The sequence below is a fragment of the Narcine bancroftii genome, chromosome 6 (assembly GCF_036971445.1).
Source record: "Narcine bancroftii isolate sNarBan1 chromosome 6, sNarBan1.hap1, whole genome shotgun sequence".
Lineage (NCBI taxonomy): Eukaryota > Metazoa > Chordata > Chondrichthyes > Torpediniformes > Narcinidae > Narcine > Narcine bancroftii.
In genome coordinates this window covers 165,329,849-165,339,686 of record NC_091474.1, presented here as the reverse complement: position 1 = coordinate 165,339,686, position 9,838 = coordinate 165,329,849, and the positions used below count along the sequence as shown (strand labels likewise).

At 38.0% G+C, this 9,838-nt stretch overlaps 1 protein-coding gene across 3 annotated transcripts in view; it reads right to left on the bottom strand.

Annotated features, from left to right (window-relative positions):
* Nucleotides 1–724: 724 nt before the first annotated feature.
* mpv17 (mitochondrial inner membrane protein MPV17) overlaps nt 725–9,838 on the bottom strand; it is a 106,409-nt gene continuing 97,295 nt past the window's right edge. For all 3 annotated transcript variants that reach the window (XM_069886587.1, XM_069886585.1, XM_069886588.1), the window contains 2 exons: nt 6,468–6,658; nt 725–1,195 (listed from right to left, as the gene is read on the bottom strand). In XM_069886587.1, coding sequence (XP_069742688.1) covers nt 6,491–6,658 — 168 coding nt within the window. In that variant the 3' untranslated portion in view covers nt 725–1,195; nt 6,468–6,490. The remainder of the gene's footprint in view (nt 1,196–6,467; nt 6,659–9,838) is intronic.

Below are 9,838 nucleotides of genomic sequence, written 5' to 3'. Positions count from 1 at the left end.
GAAAAAGTTGCAGGAGCCTAATGGTGACCACTCAAGGTTGCAAGGCCAGCGTCTTATCCACTGCCATCAGATTCCTGAATAATCAATGAACCAAAGACACTGCCTAACTTCTTGTGCACTATTATTTGGAGTTGTTTGTGGTAATGGTGTGGTTGTGGTATGAATGTTTGCACTATGATGCTGTCTCAGAACACGGACAATTAATTCTGGTTCTAATTCTTTTAGAAATTGTCAGATGTCTTTAAAAAAAATACTTTGCAAAGTGGACAAAGAATATAAGAAACCATGTGGGCCATTGGGCCCCCCACACCTGCTGTACCACTCAGTAAAATCATGCTTGCGTGTGTTGGTATATTTCAAAAATCCCATCAAAGTGTACATTAGTTTAAGATATTTTAACCAGTCTTCATTTAATGAAAACTAACAATTCATGACAATCTCTTCAAACCTCCTTGATGCAAAGAATTGAGTAGGAATCCAGTTTGAAGAAATTCTAATAGGGACCGATCTTCTGCAAGATGTGATTTAATATTTGCTCCCAATTCTATTCTTCCAAATTCAAGCATTAGTCATTTCCTTTACGATCACTATTATAAAATATGTTTCAATTCGTTAATGACCTTTCTCAGAATTCTAAATTGGCCCATCGCCTATTTCCCCTCTTAAAAATGAGTTGGGCAGAACTACGCTTTAATAAAATGACAACAACTACTTGATGCTGTACTCAGTTCATGAATATTTATTTATTTGATCAATTTTGAATGGAACATTTTCTGTAATTCCACAGTTTAAAAGATAGAATTGTTTAACATTTTGATTAAAAATTTTAGATACACATAATGGATCTTTGTCGAAAGATTTAACCTCTAATTTTACAATGTATGCTGCTAGATTCTACATCACTTGCCAATTCTCTCCATAATTCTGCGATTTTCTTCTGCCTGTTTCCTTTGTCTCTCTCTCTCCTTTTCTTCTTTTTGAAGTCTAATCTTGTCCCTTAGAACCGCCAGTGGTACATCCAAGGAAGTAATTTGTCTCTTTGCGTGATCATCAGAAGCAGGCACTATATCCTGTTCTCCTTGAGAGGACACAAATGTTTCCTTGTTTGTGGAAATCTCACACACAGAAAGGGAGATGTGGGTGACCAGTAGGAAACAAGTCGCAATGAAAATCAATTGTGTTGCTCTCATGCTGGCTGGAAATTTGAAAAGAAAGACAAGATTTTGTTACGGCAGTACTTAAAAGATTTGCACAAAGTAATTACACTGAGTTGTTCCCCGTGTATACACTGATTAGTTTTCAGAGCACTGAAAGATGCTATTCCTGTCAATAATGTTATTCATAATTAAAGCTAAAATCTTATTGTTCATCATTTTTGCCATCCATTGCCATAAGTGTGATGGTAAAAGTCTGAATCAAACCTCATCCTTCAATGTAAAATTCACTGAGGAACTGGAGACTTTTCATTTAGAAATATTGTCTTTGATTCTTCCTTGTTTGTTTATGTTAATGCATTTTAGAATTATGTAGGATTGTGAAAATAGTTCCATTAGAATGGCTAATATTTAAATTACTTATGAATCCAATGCTACATTCAAAGCAATTTTATTTAATAATTATTATCAAAGACGGTGCTTTTTGATCTGTTTTGGTCAGGTCTTGGTCTACCATCCAGCCTGTCCACACATTCCTTGTGTAGAGCACAGAATGATCACTTTCACTGTGCATCTAGTTTACAGGCAACAGATCTCTGACAGCTCAGTGTTCATCTCCTGTCCTGAAAAGGGAGCAATGGTATACTAGGAAGATCCACACCTTTACTTTTGACCAATCTATAAAACCTGAACAAACGTTTTTCTCTGCAGCATTGAGGTGCAATAGCTTGCAAACTGCAGACAAAGTTAAACATTAGAGTGTAATCTGATAAATAAATCTATGTAACATAACTGGAAGAAGGTGGAAAAGTTGTGGAAATTGTTTTGAACATTAATTGTTATTTTCTTGCCTTTTGAATAATTTTCTTCCAAATTGCACATCACTTATATTTGTATTTCTCTCTATGTTCTACTGTATAGGGAAAACATTGACACAAATATTTGTATCATGATCAGACACGGATAAGGTGGTGGACGACTGAAAGGCGGCTAATGTTCGGCCTGTATTGAAGAAAGGCTGTGAAGGAAAGCCTGGGAAATATGGACTGGTATGCTATTGCAGGAGGGGAGGGGTGGGGATGGCTAATAAGAGATGCTAGATGTATCTGCTCTTGGAAAGGTTATCACTGATTAGGGTCAGTCCTTGGCCGTTATGAGTCAATATTGCTTTGTGAGTGGAAATCCATGCCTCACAAAATTTTTTCTGATGAAGTGACCAAGTAAATTGATGAGGACAGGCTAGTAAATGTTGCATTCATGGTCTTTAGCAAGTCTTTTGATAAGATACTGTATGTCAGGCATGGTTGACCGTGTCTGATTAATGGTATTTCTGAACATCAAATTGTACGTGGGAACAAAGATTGAAACACTTTTTAAAGCATTAACTCAGGAAGTCATTAAGAGCAGGACTCACACCTTAGAAAATGAATATTATAGAACTGTATTCAACTCTACGTTGAGTTAGTGGTTAGAATACTCAAGCAAGCCAAGGCAGATGCCTTAAAATCTACAACACCAACTAACTTGTAATTTACAGATGGATGGTGATGGAGATGTTAATTTAGGGGGCACAATCTTTTTTGAAATTTTATTTGAATGTATTAAATGCATTCTGAGGGTAACTTCCAAATTGCAATAATTCAGCATAGTTAATTAAGTTTATATCTGTCTCGCAATACCAGATACATTTAAAATTGCTTGCAACTTTACATAGCCAACAGAGTTGGGTAGGGTCCTGAGCAGCCACCTCACTGAACCACTGCTCAATCTGTGTCATTGAACATGAGGTTACTGAAGGCTGCTTGATGACTCTCAATGGACACACTAGGTAACTATGGGTCTGAGGAACAAGGGACATTAGTTCCAAGCAAGCTCAGGATAATTACTTCCTGAATTTTGGTCCCAGGTAAATGATCCAACTCAGTGTATGGTGTGGTAGGAAAAATGCTGAGAGTTTCAACTCAAATGTTTTCAAGATTGTGACAGCTTGTCTCACTAAAATACCTCCGAGGCTGTGTTGGAAGGGAAAGGACATTTGAAGTTGTATTTGGATATATAAAAGGGATTTTTTAAATCACACTGTTGTGCCTCATTGATGACTAGTCACTTTCCCTTATTAAATCACATTAGAATTCCATATGAGGTCTTTGAATTAATAGAGGAATTTACAAGATCACTGATTCTTATTTATAAAAACATATTATGTAGCATTTACTGTAGTAATAATGGCAGAGTCTCTGCACCTCTTGTCCTGGGAAAACAAGCAGCAACTCTGGATTCGAAATGCAGGATCACAACGTTGCTATCAGCAATACTGTTTAATCACAGGGTGAATTCTTGCAATTCTCATCCATGGAACCATCATAGAAATTACTTGAGAGATTAGTGGAATATTCCATTTTTTTTACAATGAAGAGTAACAAATTTTTAAAAATAATGTAGCAATCATGAATTATTATTTCTCTGTGTGGAGACAGTCTCAGAAGAGTATAGACTTCAGCAGTTTTTAATGTTTTTTTTCTACTTAAACTTCTCTCCTGAGCCTACAACTCTGATCGAATATTTATTTTGCTGTTGCACAATGAGTGCATAAATTTCATATCTTGCATAGTGACCCTAGTGACCTACACCACAGAAAGAGGTCTTTTGGGCCTACCTGCCCACGCCAACCAAGTATGCCCCCCTTCCCTTCGTTTGCCTCACATCTCTCCAAACCTGTCCCATCATGTATACATCTGCATATGTGTTAATCGTTGCATAAGTACCTGCCTTTATTATTTCCTCTGGCAAGATGGTCCATACATCCATTACAATATTGTGGAAAAAAAGGTAGCCCTCAGGTTTCTAATGAATCTCTCCTTCCCCCCTGTAATGAAAGATTTAAACTGTGTCTTTACTTCTGCAGCTGCAAGGCTGAGAACTTGTTTGGAATCAGCAGATATAATCTAAATTCCACCATTAGCCCAGGATGCATATTTAGTAAACACCCACCATGGGGCCCAGGATGCAGTTGAATAGGAACATTATCTAATTTACACTTATGAGGCCCAGAGCAGTTTACATTTGTTGGTCGCAGACTGTCAGGAGACCTTGAAGATAATTAAACCATTTGTTCAAAGAGATAGGATTTGAGGTAAATAACTTTTGGGGTAGTATGAGCCATGGTCCCACTGCTGAAGTGAGAGACTCTCCAAGAGGTGGCAACATCTCTCAACAAGAGGAAGATAATAAACCATTTGTTCAAAAAGATAAGATCTGAAGTAAACAATTTTTGGGTGATATAAGCCCTGGTCCCACTGCTGAAGAGAGAGACTCTGGAAGAGGTGGCTACATCTCTCAGCAAGAAGAATTTCAAGAGTCCAGCTAACGTCCCAGTCGAGGGAGGTAGAGAAGCTGCTACCGGCGCCCCAACAACCTACTAACAAGTGTGCTGTCGTTGCCTCGCTTCGGCAGTTAGGACCAGTCCAGGCATTGATAAGTATAATTGGGAAGGGCTTGCATATTGTAGTGTGAATTCAGCTTTAGATTCACTAATAAAGACTTGTATAAACTGAACTGCTTTCGGTGTGTGTGTCTATTTTCTTTCGGTAGCTCGAACACTGTGACCAATCTAAAACGAACAAAGTGAGAGGTATAAGTTTACCCAAGACACCTCTCCCACCCCCCACCCCCACCCCACCTCAGCTTAAACCTATCTCCTCCACTTAATGATTGTTCTACTCTGAGCAAAAGTCTGTGTTCTCCTGATCTATTCCTCTCATAATTTTGGAAACATTTGCAATTTGGAAGGAAACTGTTGTGTGAGTGGGTTGTCTGTAGTTGATTGCAGAGAATTGAAATTTACAATGTGAAAGAACATCTGTCCCCTTGTTTAAATTTTGGAGGCTGTTTACTTCAAGGTTGAAAGCCCTTTATCATTGATGAAAATTGGGTTTATTTGATCACTGTAGAATTAAATGTTCATCAAAATATCAATTGAAAGCATTGGTATGAATGATCTTAAATTCATTTGTATCACAAAGACTCGGGCAGTTCCAAATTGAGTTTCATTAAAGTTCATAAATGTAGTCTGAGCACATGAAAATTCTTGTATATTTAGTTGGAAAAGAGAAGTTTTAAATGTTTGGAAAATGCAACATCAAGCACCCACAAACTCTAATCACTCACTAATCTATTTTATTATCCCCCAAGAATCGGCCACACACCTGGACAGTAGCCAATTTAACCTACCAGCTCATGTCTTTGAAATGTGGGAGGAAGACAGAACACACAGAAGAAATCTATGGAGTCAGGGAAAATGTGTAAATTCCATGCAGATCACACTGGACATGGCTCAAACCTGGCCGAGTAGAGATGTAAGTTCCAGTTCTATCAGTTACACCAGTTTATATTTCAAATCTTATTCATGTCATGTAGTAGATCATTGCTATCTAATTTTAGAGTGAAGGATGTAGAGATGATTATAAAAAACAAACTCTGAAACAGAGGTAAACTTCTTAGTATCTGATTTTATAATGTATATTTTGATCATAACCGATTTGAGAGCTTCTTCCATGTACCAACTTTGTCTCTTCATTATCTTTATTCACAAGAATCTGTTCCTGATTTAAAAATAACAACTGACCAAGCATCAATTTCCATTTACAGAATAATGAAACGATGAACTGTTTTTCACTGATAGGTTCAGGAATGGTATTGTTTTTGGAAAGAGCTGACGAAGACTCCAAGTGGAAGGGTCCTTCACTGTGCAGTATATTCCACATTTCTGGCTCCTGCATATTTAACATTGCATGTTGGAGCTAAATACATTTCAGACAATTAGGTCTAATATCGAACAATTGTTTTGTAATTCAACTGCCAATTCATATGCTAGTCCAATTTTATTAATATAAGTATAATGTTTAGAAATCAAATTTTCACATGAGATCCTAATGTTTCTATTAATAAATGTTCTTCCATATTGTGCCTAGATCGATTTATAATCTTAGCCTCTATTAACAGAATATTTTTACGTACACTATGTACACCAGTAATGTGAATGAAGTTACTTGGTTAGATTAAAGATGACAAGGTGGGGCCTTTGAATGAAATGACTGAGTGTACTGTACAGGTCCTATTGCTGCAAATATCAAAAGACGACAGGAGCACAGTCAATGTTTGCCCACTTACCTTCCCATTAATAAAAATCACAAAGTAATTGTAAGCATGCTCATACACTGAACATCTTCCTAACATTAGATATTAATTTAACTCAGTTGGATCGGATTTGGTTCAGCAGATTTAAAAAGTTATAAGCAGAGTGCACTCACTCACCTGTAGTCCTGGTACTGTTACAGCTAAACGTCTAGAGTTGGCAGAAATGGCTCGTTTGCTGTAGGAATCTGCTTGCGCTTTAACTCCATGCGATTCTCCCCCAGCTTTATACCATGCACAAAGAGTCCTGTTGTCGTCAGTAAATGCATGAACGATTTCCACAAAACATTAATATTTGGGTAGCTGATGTCCTGAAACATAGAGTGAATGATTAGACTATCTGAAGCACATCTAATCAAATTTAACTGGACAAATACTGACATGTTGCTTCAACAAGAGTGATCTTAAACATCAGTAACTTTACCGATTTTGTGTGATGTATTTTTGAGCATGTAGAATTCATGGGCAAATGAAATCTTTGACTAACTTTTCTGATCTTTTAAAGTCATATTTTGTGCGTTGTTAACAAGAATAAATTGAGCTTCAGATGTCTCAGGTGATAAAACATTTGATGCAGGTTGATAAATGCAGCAGGACAAGGACAGGAGCTGCACAGCCTCAACTTGTAGGTTTGACTTTATTGGGTTAGACTGAAATAAAGGGGGACATACAAACTCCTTATAGTCTGTGCCTGATTCAAAGATGTGACACAGGTACTGCATAGCATTGAGATTTGCACTACGCCAACTTTGTACTTCTTCAAGAAACAGACAACAAAATATCAAAATGTTTGGAGGCATTAAGTGGTTTTCATCAGTTGATCCAGTGGAAACTGCAATGTCAACAACGGAAAAGTCCACTGAATTGAGGCAGAACTGGGACCATTTTTGTGTCCAGTCATAAATAAATACAACTTTGCACCATAAGAAGTAGGAGCAGGAGTCCGGCCATCTGGCCTGTCGAATCTGTTCCACCATTCAACATGATCATGGCTGATCTGGCCATGGACAGCTCCACCTACCTGCCTTTTTTCCCAAAATCTTTAATGCCCCAATTATGCAAAAATCTATGTAACATGTATTTATTGAGGCAGCCTCTTTTTGCTTTCTTGGGCAGAGAAATTCATAGATTCATTTCTCTCTGTGAAAAACAGTTCCACCATAAGCCTACTCCACAAAATCCTGAGCCCACTACCAGTGGAAATAACGCTCCTGCCCCTATCTTCACTATTCCTATCATAATTTTATATGTTTCTGCAAGAACTGCTTAATTCTTCTGTGTTCCAACAGGTTCAGTCTCAGGTGCCTCAATTTCACCTCATAGGCTAACTCCATCATCTCCAAAATCAATCTGGTGAACATCCTCAGCACAGCCTCCAAATCCAGTCTATGCTTTCTCTTTTTTGAACTTAATGTATGACAACACTTTTATAACATAAAATACTTCAACAAATCCCACATCTAAAATTCCCTTAGCCCCAAAAGTCATCCCCCCCTCTCTGAGATCCCCCTTGTCCCTTGCCAGGCAGCCACAACTCCCCTCTCCATTTCGATTGCGAACCCGCTCACAAGCGTCAACTGATTTCGCAGTGACGGTTATTCTCTCCCACTCAGCCCCCTCCAGGACAGACTTTTATCTTCACATATAACAAAGCTCACCCTCTTTTTTTCCCCCTTACTTCCTTTCTTCCCTTTTCTTTCCCTTCTTTAGTTCTTATACATTATTGTTACATCTTTATATGTATTTTGATGTCGTTCGTCGTCTTCCTCTCTCCTTCTGTCCTGCAGTCGTTCTGCAAATTTTCGTGCTTCCTCTGGATCCGAGAACAGTCTGTTTTGCTGCCCCGGGATAATATTTTAAGCACAGCTGGATATTTTAACATAAATTTATAACTTTTTTTTTCCATAGGATTGATTTTGCTGTATTAAACTCCTTCCTCTTCTTTAAGAGTTCAAAAATTAAGTCTGGGTAAAAAATATTTTTTGACCCTTGTATTCCAATGGTTTTTTTGTCTTCTCTAATTTTATTCCTTGCCCTCATCAGTATATTTTATTTTGTCATATATCTCAGAAATTTTACTAAAACAGATCTTGGTTTTTGTTTTGTCTGTGGTTTTGGGGCTAGTGTTCTGTGTGCCCTTTCTATTTCCATTCCTTCCTGTATGTCTGGCATTCCCAGGACCTTTGGGATCCATTCTTTTATAAATTCTTTCATATTTGTACATTACTCATCTTCCTATAGGCCCACTATCTTTATGTTGTTTCGCCTACTATAGTTTTCCATTATATCAATATTCTGAGCTAACAATTCTTGTGACTCTTTAACTTTTTTGTCACTTTCATCCAATTTTCTTCTTAAGTCATTCACTTCCATTTCTACAGCCGTTTCTCGTTCTTTCACATGTTCTAATCTTTTCCCTATTTCTGTCATGACCAGCTCTATTCTACTCACTTTTTCTTCTGTACTTTTCATTTCACTAAATTCTAATGTTAACCATTCTTTTAATGCTCTCATTTGTTCTTGAAAATTTTTAATATCTACATACTGTCCATCTATTTTACCTTCTATTTCTTTGTGCAGAGCTTGGTCTTCTTCTTACTCTTCTTCTATGTCTGCTCCTGTGTTTGTGTCTTCTACTTTTCTTCCTTGTATCTGTGTCTCATCTGACTTTCTTGTTGAGTTGCTTGCCTCACTTTGCTGGGCTTCTTCTTGCAAGGCTTCTTGCTGTTGGTCCTCTTCTTCTGTTGGGCCTCCTGTTGCTGTTCTTATTTCCTATCACTCCCTTTCCTGTCACTTTCCTCTTCTTCCAGCTGAGAGCCCTGGTGTCGGGCATCCCTCAGCTGGTTGCGCTGTGTTTGCTCACTTCTCAGCTGGGCACCCCTCCTGTCGGTGTTCTCTTTTTTTTTAGTGTGCACACTGCATGCTTTTGTTTGCCATTTTTGCAATCCAGCAGTCGGGAGATCGCGACTCTGCAGGGTTTTCACCAACCTTGGGGTGCGGGCTCTTTTCTCCATGACGGCTCCCTGTTTTTTCATACAGGTAAGGCATTCTCCTTTCACTTCCGGCGTCTTTTCTTCTTTTTTTCCTGTTGTTTTTACTTTTTCCTTCTTGGGTGCCATTTTCTTTCTTTTCTCCACAACTTTATCTTTTATTTGTTATGTTTTGTGTTTCTTGAACTTTGTATTTTCTTCACTATTTCTTCTTTTCTGGAGAGGGCTGCTATTTTCCTAATGGCCACTACTCCATCATGTGTCTCAGTCTATGCTTTCTCAAGTAAGGAGACCAGATCTGCACACAATACTCCAGGTGCAGCCTCACCAGGACCCTACGTGTTGCAGCAGAACCTCCTTGCTGCTACTTTCAATTCCTACAACAATGAAGTCCAACGTTCCATTTGCCTTCTTCATTACCTGTAGCACCTGGAAACTAACCTTTTGCAATTCATGCACAGAAATTCCCAAATTTCTCTGGATACATTTCTCTATTTTTCC